The 19834-nt window shown below is 43.5% G+C and overlaps 1 protein-coding gene across 1 annotated transcript in view; it reads left to right on the top strand.

Annotated features, from left to right (window-relative positions):
• The window catches only part of LOC115099192 (probable cation-transporting ATPase 13A4), a 157773-nt gene that overhangs the window by 117032 nt on the left and 20907 nt on the right, over window positions 1-19834 (top strand). The window contains exons 21-25 of the mRNA XM_029616623.1: window positions 1003-1082; window positions 3376-3418; window positions 10917-11026; window positions 16091-16187; window positions 19401-19473. Of these exons, the coding sequence (XP_029472483.1) occupies window positions 1003-1082; window positions 3376-3418; window positions 10917-11026; window positions 16091-16187; window positions 19401-19473 (403 nt within the window). The remainder of the gene's footprint in view (window positions 1-1002; window positions 1083-3375; window positions 3419-10916; window positions 11027-16090; window positions 16188-19400; window positions 19474-19834) is intronic.

Here is a 19834-nt window from a genome sequence, read left to right as displayed (position 1 = left end):
GGCGGCATTGTTTCTCCTCTGGAGTGAGATGGCTGCGATCAACCTGCATTGGTTCCTCTGCCCGAGTCTGAGTCGATTCCAAGGAAGGAGGTGGAACCAGGGGTTGGGAGAAGGAAGGCGCCAGCAAAATAGGCTTACGACCTGGCTTCAGTTCCTGGGGGCGCTGCTAAAGACGGCAGTCGATTCGACCAGAGAGGTCGATGAGAGCTTCCAAGTCCTCATGCAGGTCTCGAGCAGCTAGCTCATCCTTAATTCTCGAGGAAAGGCCTTCTAGGAAGATGCTGCGTAGACTGTCCTCGCGCATGTTATAAAATCGGCGCATCCATGTGTGCGCACCAGGTAGCGCGTGCGCACATGGACGTGTGAACGCTTCTTTAAAAATCTACCCTGAGTGAAAAAGAATTTTCTTCGATTGTTTTAAATGGGCTACTTGCTAACTTCATGGAGTGCCCCCTGTACCTTCTATTATCTGAGAGAGTAAATAACTGATTTACATTAACTTGTTCAAGTCCTTTCATGATTTTGTAGTCTTCTATCATATCTCCCCTCAGTCGCCTATTCTACAAACTGAACAGCCCTAACTTCTTTAGCCTTTCCTGATAGGGCAGCCGTTCTATGCCCCTTATCATTTTGGTTGCTCTTTTCTGCACTTTCTCCAGTGCAACTATATCTTTTTTGAGATACGATGACCAGAATTGTACACAGTATTCAAGATGTGGTCTCTCCATGGAGGGATACAGAGGCATTATGACATCCATCCTTTTTTCCTTTCCCTTCCTAATAATTCCTAATACTCTGTTTGTTTTTTTGATTACCACAGCACACTGAGACGACGATTTCAATGTATTATCCATTATGACGCCTAGATCTTTTTCCTGGGTGGTAACTCCTAAGATAGAACCTAACATTGTGTTGTTACACAGGATGCTTTGCAAATCTGATATAAGAAAACAGAAATAATTCATCCTCCTTTAGAGTTTCCTGATGTTTTTGTTTTCACAGTTACTACTGAATGGAGCTATTTTTGCAAGGATGTCTCCTAATCAGAAGTCAAATCTGATTGAAGAGTTTCAAAAATTAAAGTGAGTTCTTTGCTCAAGATCAAATAACCTTAGTTCATTGCTTATCATTCACCAGAGACTTTGGTAGATAAAGAACAATTTACTGCAAGATATTTTCTAACTTCGAAGCAGCTTGTGGCCGGTGGACTCGTCTTGATATCATCCTTTAGCTTTTCCATGCTAGAGTTCTTAAATTGGTTTAACAGAGATAAAGAACTGAAATTACCAGATGGTTGCACTAGAGAAAACGTGGGCCATGCATCCTTTCAACCCATTAGAGCCAGAAAGCGCTTACATCAACCTTGCACATCAAATATTTAAATTGCAAAGGTATTAAGTTGTGTGATAGTGCTGTCTGATGAAATACTTTATTGCACTGCTTATATATTATTGACACCAGGAAACCAGCTGTAAATCCTAGCACAGATCAGATCGTCTCCAAGTAGATTCTGAGTGATGCTATTTTGTTAGCCTTATTAAGAAGACTAAATCAGCAGTAAACTAGGTCTTGCCCTTCATTTTAAACCTGAAAATATGTACATCCGTAGCATGAGGTGAGCTGATTTACTGATTTGCTAAGAGGCAGCAGAATTATAATAGAAATCCTCTGAGCTAATATGGATCGTGACTGTCTCTTTCCCCTACCGAAACCAGCAACCTGCTGTATATTCAAGACATACAGGCCGATACAGTAAACGGCGCGGGAGAGCAGGCGAGTGCCCGCTCTCCCGATGCATACCCAGGCCACTCTCCTGGGTGCGCGATTCAGGAAGGAAAGTTATGCAAATTAGGGCCTGTGGTAAAAAGGAGGCACTAGGGACACTAGCGCATCCCTAGCGCCTCCTTTTTGACGGAAGTGGCTGTCAGCGGGTTTGACAGCCGATGCTTAATTTTACCAGCGTCGGTTGTCGAACCCGCTGACAGCCACGGGTTCGGAAAACGGACGCCGGCAAAATCGAGCATTGTCTTCCAACCCGCGGGTCGCAGACAGATTTGTAATTTTTTTTAGTTTTGGGGCCTCCGACTTAATATCGCTATGATATTGTCGGAGGTTGTACAGAAAAGCAGTTTTTTCTGTTTTTCTGTACACTTTCCCTGTGCCGGTTGAAATTAACTTCTGCCTTTGGGCAGGCATTAATTTCTGAAAGTAAAATGTGCGGCTTGGCTGCACATTTTGCTTTCTGTATCGCATGGGAATGACTAATAGGCCCATCAACATGCATTTGCATAGCTGGCCAGGCTGTGAAGGAGCATTGCAGGGGGTCCGCATCTGCTGCAATTTGCATCTTAAAGTAACAAGATGTGCCGAAGAGCTAAACATTCGGCACTGGGGCAGCTTAAACTGACATGAGACTCCTCAGTGATTCCCTCAGTCAGAGAGCATTGCCTGATTGCAGATATACAAATTGTTCAGCATTGGGCGTGAACCCCAGGTAGAGGGCTGCCTAGTTCGAGTGCCACAGAAATTTCAGATTTGCACCAGATCCACTCACAAAATCTGTTGGAGATTCCCCCTCCCCCCAGTGGAAATTGTGAAAAGCCAGCCAAGATCTGCCCAAATCAAAAGCACATCTACCCATTTCAGGGCTTCTTTGCATCCATTTTTAGTATTTCTACCAACATTTTGTCAGACCAGTTCAATTCTTCAGGTTTGGCAAATAAGACGAGAACCTTTTTTTTTTTCCCCACAAACAAATATATCTCAGTGCTGATCAGTCCTTTGCTAAGTTCTTCTTAGAGATAAGTGGGAATATTTGAACGTACAATCAAATGTATCCAGTTCTCAAGATTACCTATGGACTATTGAAATGTGCAGTTGGATGTTGCCATGTTTTGTTTCCTTACTTAAGAAGGAAACCTTTCATTGGTGTTTCCCCTGACCAATGACGGAAGGCATTAATAATAATATTCCATTCCCAAGAGTCCAGCAGCTTTTCAACCTGATTGAATCATCCCCACGCCCTAAAGTCCATATTGTACCATATCATTGTTAATTAATGAAGCATTATCTCACAGTCTCTGACTAAATATAGCATTGTGGTACTTACATTTTAATAACTCTGCACTGTTTTTTCCCTCTATACGGAATACCTAATGAGAGCCTGAGTTCTAATAATTAGAGGTTTATCCTAAGGTTTTGTAGACAAATATCGTGCAGATGGACAATTAATTTAGTACCTAAGTGGAGTGTTATCCATACCACTTTGTACCACCTTCATCTCTACGCGCTGCATATAATAATTTAGAAGGCTCTGAGAGAGGTGTTCACTTTTGGGCGTGCGTTCTGATTGTTTCTGTCTTCGTTTTTCTGCAGTTACTATGTTGCGATGTGTGGAGATGGTGCAAATGACTGTGGGGTAAGTAAAGACAAAATGTCGAATTCTTCTATCAGCCATTTTGTGTGTGGTCGGAGTCACCTTAAAGCAGTCACATTGAGAGTTTCAAACGATGGCTTGTTTTCTCCTTTTTTGGTACTTTTTGGTAGAAATTCTGATTATGATTCTGTGGGCCAATGTACTAAACCTAAAGATGGTTGCATGAGAATAGGCTTCCTTGGATGGGACATTTTAAACAATATGCAAAGGATTTTTGTGGCAAATTTTTTGCATTTAAAGTCCATGTGAAATTGTGGACTAACACAAAAAAATGTAGTTAAGCTTCTTGTAAAAATCTCAATTTGCACGTTTATATGAACATTGCTTCTCTAAGCATAATTATGCAGCTTATTACCTATTTTGCATAGCATGAATGACCAAATTCGCAAATGAAAAATTTTGCATGCTATAATTACTATTTTAGTGCACAAAATTGTGTTTGTGCATTTGGCCACAATGCTTTAAATATATTGGTCTCTCTATAAGATTCATGTTTGCAACAAGGGTATTTAAGAGGGCAGCAGATTTAGAAAAAGCAAAAGGAAGTGCTTGCACTATGCCAAGTTGTGGAGGAGCTTATTATCTGAAGACATGATGGATCGTATTATTGGGCTCAAAAACGGAGCAGACAAATTTATATCTAACATATCAATCAGGAATGTCATGCCAGACTCCATGTACCCTTAAACCATGCCAGCTAGAAACTGAAAGGATGTGACAGAGGGTGGACAGTGCTACTCTCTACCATGGTCTGTTTCGTTTACACGTCTTCTTTGCCATGCTCGGAGGCAGGATCCTAGACTATATGGGCCCCTGATCCGAACCAGTATGAGAGCTCTTGTGTTCTATTTTTGCAAGTGATAAGCTGAGAGAAAAAAGATTCACATGATATCTTTGCCCCTGAGGCAACTTAGGAGCCATCTCTGGCTTTTCAAGGCTTGGAGCAAAATTTGTTAAACGTAAACCAAGAAAGCAGATGAGATGATGTTTTTATAAGGGACTCATGTTTAAACATACAAGCTTTCAAGGTTACCATGGCTGCTTCCTCAGGGCTTTTAGTGCAATGCTTTTATAACACACAATTTTTAAAACCACATGGAATATTATCTCATACTTACAGGGATTCGGTAATATTGGATGACTCCTTGAGACTGAATTTGAGAAGGAACTCATGGAGCAACCTGGTTTGGGTACCTGACAGCAGTGTTTATTGCATTCATTGTCCAACTTTATGCATAACAGAGGGCAATGTTGTACCCACAGACCTGGTAGGGAAGTTTCTGAAAATGTGCTTAGATGGGTACCCAGCACAAAACCCTCTACAGACTTTCAACTTCCTTCTGAAGGCAGAGGAATAGGGGGAAACGTATATGCACAAAATGTAAAATACTATTCGCTCCTCTGACCTGGCCACACCTTCTTTTACTGCCATTGAAAATATCGCCACACATGGCCTGGTGGTTAGCCTAATGGTTAGAGAAGGGAGACCAGGATTCAAATCCCACTGCTGCTCCTTGTAACCTTGGGCAAGTTACTTTACTCTCCATTGCCTCAGGTACAAACTTACAGGGTCTGTTACAATTCCGGAGGTGGACCCTTGTTCCGAGGTAAGGTTAGTACTACCAAAGAGAGAATCAACCCTCTCTAGTCCCTACCGTCTGAGGGCAAGGCTTGAAGATTCAGTAGTTGAATGAAGACTTCGCCTTGGAAGCTCGTGGTTTCCCTAAGAGGAGCCCGTAGGAACCCAGCCGCTGGGACGTAGGAGACTCACCGAAGACTGAATGTAGGTCTGGATGCAGGCGCCTCCTGCAGGTCATGGATTCCAGACGGCTAGCGCCTCCAGCAGGTCGTAGACAGTCCAGGAGTGGGAGTCGAAGAATAGTCAAGAGCCGGTCCCAGGGCTGAAGTCCAGAGAAGGGTCGTAAGCTGGTCCAGAAGCAAGTCAGGTCCGAAGCCAGTCCAGGGTCAAACCAAGAAAGCACCGCAGCCGGTCTGAAGGTCAAAAGCCAAGGAAGCAGTCCAATTGGAAGCAGGAGCAGGATGGAGAATGGAACCAGGAACATGGAGCACAGGCAAACTCCCTCAAGAGCCTCAATCCCAAGGCAAGGTCTGAGGAACAGACCTTGCCTTAAATAGAAAGTCACCCCTCACCCCCCTGCCAATCCCCCCCCCCCCAGCATTGACTCTACTCCGCATTTTTAGCCAGACTCTTGGTTGTATATTAGTTCTAAATATTTAGAGTGCCCTATATCTGACCCAAGACACAACCAGTACATCCTTGTTAAGTTTATAACGTTATACTTCTGTCTGTTCCATGTGAACCGATATGATATGATTTGTATCATGAATGTCGGTATAGAAAAGAGTTAAATAAATAAATAAATAAAATAAATAAATACCTGAGCCAATGGAACTCTTCAGGAAGGAGCCATGACAACTTCCTGTCGTGGCCCCTTTAAATAATATCTTCAGTCGCCTGCATGGCTCTAGTAGCACAGAGGGGGAGGAGTCAGCCCGGCATCGCTGGACCACGTGGCCGGGTTCAGCAGCGGCAGCGGCCACATGGAGAACGTCGAAGGGAGCAGCCCATTCCCGTAGGAGCCCCAGAGATGGCCCGACTTTGCGGACAGGTACTTGGCCCCAGTCGCGGACCACCACGGCCGGTGGCCATGACAGTGCGGCCTGGCCCTGGTTGTGGGACGCTGCGGCCAGCGGCCATAACAGTACCCCCTCCTTTAGGCCTCCCCCTAGAAGGCTTAGGTTTACCAGGGTGTTCAGTGTGAAAATCCTTGAGAAGAGTCTTGTCCAGTATGTTCTTAGCAGGCTCCCAAGAATTCTCCTCAGGCCCGAATCCCTCCCAAGCTAAGAGGTATTCGCACATCATCCCATCCCAAGCTAAGAGGTATTCGCACGAATCCCATCTCAAGCTAAGAGGTTTCCGGACATCAATCACCTGGTATATAGTGTCCTCCTCAGCCCTGAACTGAGGTGCTTCAGGAACCTTCCGCGTAGGCCAGGAGAGGACCAAAGGCTTCAACAGAGATGTGTGGAAGGAATTGTGGATTCTTAATGTGGCCAGCAGACGGAGTTGATAAGTTACTGGACCAAGCTGTTGCAAAACCGGCAATGGCCCAATTTAACGGGGAGCCAGTCACATGGAGGGAACTCTAAAATGGATGTGCCTGGTGCTAAGCTACACCTTTCTCCCGGACGAAACCGTAGAGCTGGTCACTGATGTCTATCGGCAACTGTCTTGGCGGTATGAGTCGCTTTACGAAGCAAGTGTTGGGTGTGAATCCAGAACAGCCGTAACTATATGGTAGTGAGCTGGGCTGCTGGTGATGGCACTGGCAAGGGCAAAGGCAATGGTGGCCTGGGTTGCTGTCCAAACACAATCTGGAACGGGGAGGCTCCCGTAGAAGTACAGGCATGTGAGTTGTGAGAGAACTCAGCCCACGATAGGAGTGTCAACCAATCGTCCTGACAGGAGTTGACATACATCCGAAGAAATTGTTTTAAAGTACGATTGGTACGTTCTGCCTGACCGTTTGCTTGTGGATGAAACGCAGTGGTATAGTCCATGGAAATGCAGAACTTCTTACAAAGATTGAGTCAGTAACGGGCCGTAAATTGAGGTCCGCAGTTGGATGCGATGTGTTGAGGAAGTCCATGAAGACGGAAGATATGAAGCATGAATAGTTGGGCCAAGCGAGGAGCGGATGAGAGGGAGGGTAGTGGGATAAAGTGGGCAATTTTTGAAAATCGATCCACTACTATCCATATTACTGTGTTACCCTCAGATGGCGGAAGGTCCACAATGAAGTCCATGGAAATATGTGTCCAGGGTTTCTTGGGTATAGGTAATGGCTGTAAAAGCCCCCAAGTCTTCCCAGTAGGAATCTTGTGTTGTGCACAGGTTGGGCAAGAGTCCACATATGCTCTAATATCCTTACGCATCTCAGGCCACAGTAGTATTGTTGAAGGAGTGTTTGTGTCCAAGCTCTTCCCGGATGTCCGTCCAACTGCGAATTGTGCCCCCAGGCTAGTACTTTATTACACAGTCTCTTGGGCACCACCGTTTTACCAGGTATCACCGAAAGGGTAATGCAAGCTGGGTCTATAATATGTTGGATAGGGTCCTCCATATCCTCTGCAGAGAAGGATCAGGATAAGGTATCTGCCTTAATATTCTTGTTAGCAGGTTGATATCGCAGTTCACAGTTAAAGTGTGTGGAAAAACAGCACCCACCGAGCTTGATGCGGGTTCAAACATTGGGCCTGTTGGGGGTACACCAGGTGCTTATGGTCTGTGTAGACTGTAATACAATGCTGGGCTCCCTCCAGCCACTACCGCCACTCTTCAAATGCCAGTTTAACGGCAAGAAGCTCTTTGTCGCCGATGGAGTAATTACGTTCAGCCGACAAAAATTTCCTAGAATAATATGAGCAAGGATGAGAAGTTCCTGTGGTCATTCTGGCTTAAGACAGCTCCTGATGCATCCATCTCTACTACAAACGGACGTCTGGGATCAGGATGCCGAAGGCAATGCTTTTTGAGGAACGAGTTCTTAAGCACCCGGAATGCTTCTTCAGCTTCTAAAGGTCAGGACTTAATATTAGCCCCTTTGCGATTAAGAGCCGTGAGAGGTGCAGCTAATTTGGAGAAATTCTGAATAAAACTACGATAGTAGTTAGCAAAACCAAGGAAGCGCTGGAGCGCACATAGACCGTTAGGTTTAGGCCATTCTTGGATACATTTTAATTTGGAGGGATCCATCTGAAAGCCTTGTTTGGAAATGATATACCCCAAAAATGGTAGGGACTCTTGCTCGAAAATACACTTTTCAATTTTAGCATAGAGATGATTTTCTCTTAGACGTTGTAACACCAGAAAAACGTGTTGTTGATGCGTCTGTAAATTAGAGGAAAAAATCAAAATGTCATCTAGATAGACTACAACACAGATATAGAGCAGGTCTCAGAATATCTTATTAATGAAATGCTGAAATACTGCCGGAACATTAGTCAATCCGAAAGGCATGACAAGATATTCATAATGTCCATCTCTGGTGTTGAAAGCCGTCTTCCACTCGTCACCCTCCCGAATCCTGATGACATTATACGCTCCTCGAAGATCCAATTTTGAGAACATCTTGGCCTCCTGTAGACGGTCGAAGAGTTCAGCTATAAGCGGCAATGGGTACCGGTCTTTGATAGTAATGGCATTAAGCCCATGGAAGTCTATACATGGACGCAGGGTCCCATCTTTTTTCCCAACAAAGAAGAAGCCGGACCCGGCTGGAGATTTAGAGTGCCTAATGAATCCTTCCTGTAAATTGTCTTGGATATATTCTGACATAGCACAGGTCTCCAAGGCAGACAACGGATAGACCCTACCATGAGGCGGGGTAGCGCCAGGAGTCAGACTGATGCTACAATCAAATTCTCGATGTGGAGGCAAAATGTCAGCAGCCTTTTTGGAAAAAACGTCTGCAAACTGATTGTACTGTGGTGGCAGGCCCTCAAGACGGGAAGTGCAGCTGAAGCTACAGGAGGTGCAGCTGAAGCTACAGGAGGAGCTTGATTGATTTATTTATTTATTTATTTATTTATTTATTTAAGGATTTTTATATACCGGGGTCCATAAGAAACATCACCTCGGTTTACATTCAAACATTAATTCAGCATAGAGCTTTACAATATAACATAATAACTACATGAATATAAAACCAAGTATAACTTTGTAATAAAATAAAGCAAATCAAAATAATAGTGTCTGTAGAAATATTCTGAAAGGTATATAATAGAATTCAGTTTATTGATCCGCTAATGCAGGTCTCCTGGCATGCTGGACCCCAGTGGATAAGTCTTAAAGATGTCCAGTCGAACTGTGGGTTGTGATGTTGCAACCACGGAATACCAAGAACTTGTTAAGAATCTGCTAGGGAATTAGCAATCTCTTATGCTTTGACTCCTGAGAGGGCAGGAGTTAGCAATCTGTTATATGTGAGCTCCTCTGGAGGGAGGAGCTAGCAATCTGTTATGGTTAAACACCTATGAAGGGGAGGAGTTAGCAATCTTGTTAGGAAAGCTCTGTGTTAGATGTAGAAGTAGCAATCTGTTGTGTACTAGCTGCTGAAGGAGGAGGAGTTAGCAAGCTGTTATGAATCTCCGTACGGAGTTGGCAATCTGTAGGAATCTGCTCCTGTGGAAGGAGAAGTAGTAAAGTGATATGCTCAGCTCCTGTAGAGGGAGTAGTAACAAACTGTTAATGAATCTGTTGCTGAAGAATCCAGGTAGGAAAGGAGTAGCCATTTGTTACCAGCGGAGTGCTTGGAGAGGACACTCAGCTGTAGAGGAATGTAGATAGGTGAATCCTTGGGCGGATGGCAGATGACTGCGCCCCCAAGAGGATATCCTGAGAGGGACCACCGGCTAGGCTTGAGTATGGAGACACACACAGATAATTTTGTACTGTGTGTGTCTCCATACTAGCTTGATGGTACCCTGTTATAGGGTCCATCACGCTACTGTGAAAGAATATAGTAGAAATGTCATCTTTGTAAGGCTTTCCTCACTCCAAATGATGTCAAATCTTCACCAAGGTGTACTGTGCTGTTCGTACCTCTCACTCTATGTGAAAAACTGGCCCCCTAAACCACCATCAACACCTCACCTTGAACTATTAGATGCTCATTTTATAGAGATATAAATAGTTGCACACTGTGAAAGCCTCCCCAGAGTCTCAGTCTCTCTCTCTCTCTTTCTTTCTCAGTATGTTATCACATGATGTGCTGAATAATGTAAAATAAATATCCATACTGTTTAGCCATCTCATTTTATGCAGGCAAATACCTATTTACCTGGGTAAATGGTTTTGAAAATCTTGTTTGGTAGTTTCACAAACAGAAATGTTCTGCTGTGGGTTTTTTCCCATTTTGTGCCCAGGGGAAAATATTTTATAACTTTCATCATGAGTCCACAGATGGGTGTGAACGCCGATGAAGAGTTCACCACGTAAGGGGAATTTTCAAAGCCGTTTCTGTGGATAAACAGAGCTTTACCTGGAGGAAATGGGCTTTCAGACGATTGCCCGTCCCTGTGTGTGTGGGGGTGAACTTGCACACATGGTGCCACTACGTGCAGGACTTTGGCTGCAGGGCAACAAAGCATTCCCGGAGGCGGGGGGGCGCATGCACTCATGCACGTACTTTTGAATTTCCCAAAGCATGCGCTTAATTTTTCTCCGGGCAAACTATCCGTCCAAATCAGCAGCTGTAAACGTGTGCAGGTAGTTTTCCTGGAATAATTTTCAAAGTGCAAGTGCATGGCGCACATCTGACAACTGTTGTAAAATCCACAGGTAAAAGTTACCCATAGTCTCTGCATCAATGCAGTTACAAAACTGCCCTTGAATGACTCTTTGAAAATGTTCAATTTAAAAATGTTGTGATATATATACTAGAGGTGCATCTTTCAGGCACTGAAGGTGGCCCACGTGGGGATCTCTTTGTCCGAACAGGAGGCATCAGTGGCTTCACCTTTTACTTCCAGAACTCCCAACATAGAGTGTGTTGCTCACTTAGTCAAGTAAGTTAGAATCATTATTATTTAATAACATATGAAAGCCGCCTATATTATTGTAAATAACTAGTAAATGCAGACTTGTAAAGCTTGAGTTCTGATATCAGAAATGTAATAATTATAAAGGCAGAATGTACAGTAGAAACTTTGGGAGCAATTATTTTCAAATGCTAGGGGCAAACAAAAAGTCTTCAAGTCCTTTCTGAATTTCAGATAATTTTGTTCAACATGAAGTACTCTAGGGGGAGCATTCCAAGAGAGAAAGCGTGATTTTTAGTCCTTAAATGAGGGCATACACTGAGGAAAATCAGATCATTGAACGTACTCTTCTAGAAATGCCTGAGATCACAAAGGCAATTGCATTTTGATCTAAGTAAGGATAGCGAGACGTCTTGTTTGGGAGACCCAAAGGAAAAGAATTACAATAGTCACACTTTTAAAGACTGTACCCCCTGTCTGAAATGAAAATTAATCAAGTATGCTTTGATGTGATGGACCAACCAAAGAGATGCAAGGTGATTTTGGATAAACTGAAATGTGATTTTCCAAACTAAGAGGTCATTTTCAAAAGGATTTACACATGTGAATGGACTTTTGAAAACTGCTACTTTTACACACATACTTTGCAAATTCACTCCTTGGGGCTGAATTTTCAAAAGGTTTTATGCACATAAATTGACTCTTGAAAATTAGATGATATATGCTACTTTTACATGCGTAACTCCTTTGAAAATTCACTCCTAAGTGGTGAATCCAATAGAGATGTGAATCGTGTCCTCGATCGTCTTAACGATCGATTTCGGCTGGGAGGGGGAGGGAATCGTATCGTCGCCGTTTGGGTGTTTAGAGTATCGTGAAAATCGTTAAAATCGTGAATCGGCACACTAAAACCCCCTAAAACCCACCCCCAACCCTTTAAATTAAATCCCCCACCCTCCCGAACCCCCCCCCCCAAATGCCTTAAATTACCTGGGGGTCCAGCGGCGGTCCGTAGCTAAATCGGGGGAAGGGGGAGGGCAGGAAAACCGGCACACTAAAACACCCTAAAACCCACCCCCGACCCTTTAAATTAAATCCCCCACCCTCCCGAACCCCCCCCCCCCCAAATGCCTTAAATTACCTGGGGGTCCAGCGGCGGTCCGTAGCTAAATCGGGGGAAGGGGGAGGGCAGGAAAACCGGCACACTAAAACACCCTAAAACCCACCCCGACCCTTTAAATTAAATCCCCCCCCCCCCCGAACCCCCCCCCCCCAAATGCCTTAAATTACCTGGGGGTCCAGCGGCGGTCCGGAACGGCCTCCTGCAATTGAATCGTGTTGTCTTCAGCCGGCACCATTCTGCGCCGCCATTTTGCAAAATGGCGGCGCAGAATGGTTCTCCCGCTGAACGACCTCCTGCAGTTGATCTCCTGCCGGCGCCATTTTCCGTACGGAAAACGATTCGCGGCAGGAAATCGCTCCCGGACCCCCGCTGGACCCCAGGGACTTTTGGCCAGCTTGGGGGGGCCTCCTGACCCCCACAAGACTTGCCAAAAGTCCAGCGGGGGTCCGGAACGACCTCCTGCAGTCGAATCGTGTTGGTCTATGGCCGCCGCCATTTTGCGCCGCCATTTTGCAAAATGGCGGCGCAGAATGGTGCCGGCTGAAGACAACACGATTCAATTGCAGGAGGCCGTTCCGGACCGCCGCTGGACCCCCAGGTAATTTAAGGCATTTGGGGGGGGGGGTTCGGGAGGGTGGGGGATTTAATTTAAAGGGTCGGGGTGGGTTTTAGGGTGTTTTAGTGTGCCGGTTTTCCTGCCCTCCCCCCTTCCCCCGATTTATGATTTTTTGATGATAAATCGGGGGAATTGGTATTGTATCGTGGCCCCTAACGATTTTTGACGATTTAAAATATATCGGACGATATTTTAAATCGTCAAAAAACGATTCACATCCCTAGAATCCAGTATTGCACCCAAACTTTTTTTACTGTGGGTTTATCAGTGACTATTGTGTCCCATCAAGTGATAGGCAAAGGAGGGCGTCATCCATCTTTGTTGATTCATAGGACCTCTGTTTTAGCTGGATTTCAAGATAATTGCTTACTCTGGATTCAGTTTGCAATACATGATAAGCAGTTGTTTTAAGTTGAGCTGATTACGAGCCATAAATCTGGAGGTTGTTGCAAAATATTGAAAATTCACTCCACAGAACCTAACTATGGTCAACAGGGAAACAAGGTAAATATTAAGCAAGGTAGGCAAAATAAGTGTTCCTTACAAAAAAAATGAAGAAGGTTGACCATCCCAGAGAACAGACTGGGTTCTAGCAGAAAGAAAGGACTGAAGCCAACTGGCAGACTGCCTCTAATATCAATATTATATAGTCTAGCCAGCAAGATTTCATGATGTATTGAGGCAAAGGCTGAGGTTAGATCAAGCAGCATCCAAACTGAGGAGATACCTTTATTACGTTTAATCTCAGATCATCAACTAAGGAGACTAATGCGGTCTCCATACTGTAAGCTTTAGGGAAGTCTGACTGATAGGAATCCAGACAATTATTCTCCTTTCGATAAGTCTCAAGTTGAACCAAGCAACAATTCTCATACTGTCCCAATTAGGAGGCACATAAACTAAGGGGGTAATTTTCAAAAGGATTTATACACTTAAAACTTTGTTTTCACGTGTAAATGGACTCTACACATGTAAGTGGGCTGTAGAAAATTGCTATGATACATGCTATTGAATTGTCATTTTACATACAGAAGTACATTTTATGCATGCAAATGGGCTTTTGAAAATTGCTACAATAGCATGTGACATTTGCACGGGTAATTCCTTTGAAAATGACCTCCATATACATGGATATGGGCACACGGCAACATATGCTGAAATGATATATCCTGCACACAAGTAAACACACGTTATGAAACAGGTCTTGCGGAGTGAACGCGTGCACCTAATTTTAAGCATTTACACGATCAGCTGTGAATTGTCGGTATTTACGCGTACGAGTGAGGAAATTTTATATCATCCTCATGTAAAAGAAATGACCAGTTTAATCAGTTTGTCCACCAATATGCCCGGTCTATTTCTAGGTCATCAACTCCCCTTCCCCCCCCCCCCCCCCTGAATTTTTAGCTGCACTTCCCCAGTTTATCCAGACCCCTCAAGCACTTCATATGTGGCTAAAAATAGTTGTATTTAGATGATCAAAAGCAGAAGTAAATTTGCACAGAAATGATCTGGACATGCACCTGCATTCACTGTGCCACATGTGCGCACATCTCTAGGCCCCGCCCCAGAATGCTCATGCCTATCACTTAAAATTCACCTTTGAGCCGCCTGAGCGTGGAATCTCAAGGTGATGGTGCTGGATTAAAAACTGGTGGAATGAGAAATAGCAGGGTAAATGGAGTTCACTGGGCAGAAATAAAGGTGACTAGTGGAGTGCCTCGAGGACTGGTCCTGGGGCCAGTTCTGTTCAACATCTTTGTCTGTGATGTTGCAGATGGGTAGAAGAAAAAGGGTTGCCTTTTTTTTTTTTTTTGCAGATGACACTTAAGATCTACAATAGAGTGGACACCCTTGAGAGAGTAGATAGGATGAGACTTGATCTAAGAAAGTTCAGTTTATGGTTGAGTAGTTGGCAGTTAAAATTCAGTGCAAAAAAACTGTAGTCATGCATCTGAGGAACAGAAATCCAAAGAAGCAGTACATAATGTGGGGAAGAGAGGGAGAGAACTGTATCAACCAGGAGAGAGACATCAGAATGATAGTGTCTTGTGATCTCAAGGTAGTGAAACAGTGTGTTAAGGTGAGCAGAACCACAGGAATGCTAAGGTGCATAAGAGGTAAATCAACAGAAAAAGAAGGTGATAATGGCTTTGTACAGATCATTGATGAGACCTCACTGAGCATAGTGTGTCCAGTTCTGGAGGCCATACCTTCAAAGGAATATCAACATTATAAGCCGTCTAACGAGAAGCCACCAAAATGGTGCAGGTGATCTATACCAAAAGGCCATATGAATGAAATTTAAGGACCTAAATATGTAGAGAAACAGGGGATAGATATTTAAGTATCCGAAAGGTATTAATAATGCACAAGAAATAAACCTTTAACAATGGAAAGGAAGTTCTAGAACTAGGGGGGTCATGGTATGATGCTCCAAGGGCGTAGAGTCAGAACCAACATCAGGAAATATTATTTCACAGAAAGGATGGGGAATGCATGGAACTTTTTCACAAAGCAGGTGGTGAAGGCTAAACAGTCATAGACATCGAGCAGGAATGGGATAAACACAAGGGATCCTCAATTGCAAAAAAAGTGAAGAAGTATTGGAAGCATGACCTAGTGCTGCTGTAACCATCCTCCCGCGCATGTGAGTGTGGGACTGGTATTTGATAATGCGCGCCGACGTGTATTTTTAAAAAAAATCTACCTTATAGTGTTCTGCTTGAGCTCAGCCTTTGGCTCTCAGGACAGTATCCCATCACCACCATTGCTGCTGACAATGGGGGTAGAAAGGTTGGTTACCAAGAGGCTATACCTCCCCAGAGACCAGCCAGGTCTGTGCAACATGTTGGTGGTACTGTTATCTTAGTTTCATTATCCTAGTTCTCTCTCGTGTCCTTTCCTCTCTTCTCTTTCTGTGGCTCCTACTGGCTTTTGGTCTCAGTTTCTCTTCCATCCATGTTTGTCAGTTCCCAGGTATTTCTTTCTCTTTCCTCCATGATACTTTTTCTTCAGTGGCCAATTCTCCAACCACTGATGGGTTTGACTCACTCATCTCTTTATAGTGCTGAGAATGTGCCGTTGCATGCCCGGGCTCAGAATTCACTTCTTGTGTACGTTCCTTGGAAGAAACCAGAGGTGAAACATTCTGAGACTATTAGACCCTCATCACATGTATTATATATCCTCCTTTTCCATCACTTGTTATGATTTTCTAATAAAGAAAAGCAACTTGTATGCATGTATCCTGTGTTCTATCCAACTTGCAATTCATTGTTGGGTTGGAAAGGGTATTGAAATGGCCTTCACTGCATCAATAGATATCACAGATGTTTTATTTCTTTAACAGGGAAGGAAGAGCAGCCCTTGTAACCTCATTCTGCATGTTTAAGTACATCACTCTATATTCCATGATTCAGTATTGTTGTCTGCTGCTGCTTTACTGGGTAAGAGCCTAAATTTAATCATTGTAAGTGAAATTAGACAATGATCAATTACAATAGGCCTGACTCATCAAAGGCTCGGCCTAACATTTAATCCCAAAACAATGAAACTACAAAAGGTTAGAAAGTTCATAAAAGCTGTGCAGACTGACCTTTCTCACCTATCAAACCTCTGAAAGGAAGCATATGCACCAATCCAGTTTGAAAAAGCTTTGAATGAGGAATAAAAAAAAAGCTTTCTCCCATTCATTGCATGTTAAAAAAACAAACAAAAAACCTCCCAATATATGAATATTAGAAGCAGTGTTAGGAAGCATAAAGATGGCAATTTTAAAATGAGTGCGTGTATGCGCGTACTGGCATGCAGGTGAGGATACGCTGGAGTTTTAAATCGTGCGCACACCTGCACGCGTATGTTTTAAAATACATCGACCTCACATAAGTATGCTCCTAATTTTAAGAGGTTACTCGAGCAAAGCTAACGTGTGTCTTCCATAGGACTTTGTCGGCTTTTACGCGTGTATCTAAGCGGATTTTAAAATGTCGTCGGGCGAGGCACATTCCCAGTTTTCCCAATTACTCCCGCTGTTTTGACCAGTTAATACCGAGGTCTTCCAGACCCCCTCTGGTTCTTTATCCTGCACCCCCCCCCCCCCCAGTTGATCCGGATCCCTTTACCCTGTTCGGTAAGCCCTAAAACTATAGACCTACAGATTTGCTCCTGATCAGGAGCAGCAGTAACGTAAATGTGGTTATCTAGCCTATGTGCACTGTGGTTTTCAGTTTTACTCGTCCAAATGTTGGCTCCATCTTGGAATGCCCAGGTTCCGCCCCTTTTCTGCCCCCTTACTTTCCACATGTGCACAGGTACCTATGTGCACAATTTGCAGCATTTTTTAAATCCGTGGGCATTTTTGCACAGACAATGCTTTTAAAAGTGACCTCAACATTGTGAGGCTGATATTCAGTGACATTTGTCTGGCTAAAGTTTGAATGTAGGTGGAGAATGGTGGGATGTGAAATCCTCACTGGGTGACTGCCTCTGAGCTATCTGACTATGTTGTTAGCTGGATAAAACCTAACGAGGTAACGTAGAGGTATTCTGGGGGAATTTCTGGGCAAAGTTAAGTCATGTAATTTCAAAATGACATGAAGACGTCTATGACACAAAAATATCAAAATATGTTTTCATTTCTATCAATTTTTGCATGCACTAAAGCATTTTAGAAAATGCTAGTCACAAAAAATGCACATGTTGTACAAAAAAAAAAAAAAGTGCTGCCTGAAAATGAAATGAAACAAAACAAATAACAGAGATGAGAATATGTAATAAAATTAAATAAATGGAAAACCAAATAAAATATATTTTTTCCAGGTACACCCCTATTGCATAAAGTCTTTCAAAAGTCTGTTAGACCATGGGGCATATGAACTCTGGATAGGTGAGCCAGCTGCATCCTGGTTTTTACCGTGGATTGGGTGGACTTGCCACATCATGCAGGCAGATCTTGCACTTTTTTGGCAACAATCTGACAAGGGACATGACAGGTCATTTTGCCACAAATTTGAGTGGCTTGTTGTGGGTGCAGCTGTCCCAACAGTCCTCTAGCCCTTACTGAGTCCCATCAAAGGGGACCAACCTCCGAGAAAGGACATCCAACAGTCATTTTCAAACAGTGAATCCATGTGCATGATTCACGTGTACTTTGTATCCACAGGCCTTGTGCCTAACTTTCAAAGGGAAGGTTCACTCATACTTTCCCTTTGAAAATTGCTGTGAGTGCACAGGGATATGAATTAATTTGAAACGAAACGGGAAATGCCAATGACATTTCCTACATAACATTTTCAAAACGAGACAGATGAAAAAAACCAATGAAATGTTGTTGATTTACTTCCGCTTCATTTTGAAAATTAAAAAAGAAAAAAAAAAATCCCCTGTGGTGACCCGGAGACTTCCCTGGGACTGACAAACCGGGCCCTCCAATTCCCACCCACCCCCAAACAATATGAAATTGGGTGTCCCCATGTACCTACTCACCGTCCCAAAAATGTCTCATGCCAGGACCCAACCTGGCCCTCACTTACCCCATCCGTGGAGGTCCACCATTCCAGAGGGGCAGGAGGAATGCCCACTTGTCTCCTGCCCCTAGGTCCTCCGAATTTCAGTGGCACTGGTCGGCCTGAGACTGGCGCTTTATCATGATGTATTCAAATTCAGAATACAAATTCAGAATTCAAATTTATCGTGATGTATTCAAATTCATAGTCAAATTCAGGTCAAATTCATGACCTGAATTTGACTATGACCTTGTTCTTATGACATTATAGTTCACTTGTTAATTGTTCCTATGCTTCTCTGCTCTCCTATTGGTTTTTTGTACCCCCTACCCTTCCCCTGTTACTTGTAATTTCCGTTGCTTTTGTTCCATGTAAACCGAGGTGATGTTTTGACTAACATCGGTATAGAAGACTCTTTAAATAAATAAATAAATACATGTAAATTTGTGCATTCTCAGGGCCGGCCAGTGCTATTTTTTTTTTGTATAGTCACATGTTTGTACAGCCGTGTGTGAAATCGATGCTGGCCAACCCTGAGAATACGCCATTTGATGTCACAATATGACTCAGGTCTCAGGGCCAACCGGTGCCTCTAAAATTCGGAGGACCTAGGGGGCAGGAAGGGAGTCAGCATCCCTCCTGCCCCTCTGGAATGGTGGATCCCCACAGATGAAGTAACTGAGGACCCGGGATGGTTTCTGGACCCCCAAGACTTTTTATTGGGGAGGATGAGGAAGCGCACAGAGGCCTCGCTTCGTTTTATTTTTTTTGCTTTTGGGTTGACTTTTTTTAACTTTTAAAGTTTATTTCCTTCCTGTAAGGGAAGAAAGGAAATAAACATGAAACAAAATGATAATCATGGAAAAAAAAGGAACCCAAAGCAAATGAAAAAAAAAATGAAATGAAAGTTTGGGGACTGCACATCCCTAGTGCACAGAACTTGCGGACGTTTGCATCTGGCGTGTGTGTGGGTAAAAAAAACTAAGTACATGGCATTTGTTAGTCCAACAAATATTCCCAGAGATGTCACTGATGAAGCAGTACTAAGAGAAACGTGGTCCTTTAATTTGATGGTTAAAAGGTTACATAATTTCAGTCTTATCAGAAAATGTGTTTCAATGAAAGTCTTATTCGAAATTTTGATTTTCTTTCCAGCAAACAAAAATCTTAGGAATGTACCAGTACCTTATCCAAGATTTCGGTGTCACCTTCTCCATTTGTTTAACAAGTAAGCATTCTGTCTTGTAGGTAAATTAGTGTTAATTTGTTGTACAGGGCTCTGGTTTAGGGTGCCGTATCAAAGCCTGGGTAATGGATCCTTGAGGACCTAGGCAGGTTGGTACTGCACCTGTGTGAAAAACAGTCACGCTTATGTTTCCTCAATTTAGAAATAAACATAATGTGTTCCCTGTGACTTGGGTCATGGCCACAAAGGACAGAGCGTCGCAAAAGAGCAATCGCACGACGTCTCTTTGCGAGACGGGTCATGTAGTAAGTTGCCGGTTTAAAACTTTACAGCATAACTAGAAGTTCTAGCCAGAATGAATCCGGCATGCCATTTGAGATATGTGTGTGTGTGTGTGTGTGTG

Source organism: Rhinatrema bivittatum, chromosome 9 (assembly GCF_901001135.1).
Source record: "Rhinatrema bivittatum chromosome 9, aRhiBiv1.1, whole genome shotgun sequence".
In the NCBI taxonomy this organism is placed as follows: Eukaryota; Metazoa; Chordata; class Amphibia; order Gymnophiona; family Rhinatrematidae; genus Rhinatrema; species Rhinatrema bivittatum.
This window is presented reverse-complemented; position numbering and strand designations above follow the sequence as displayed.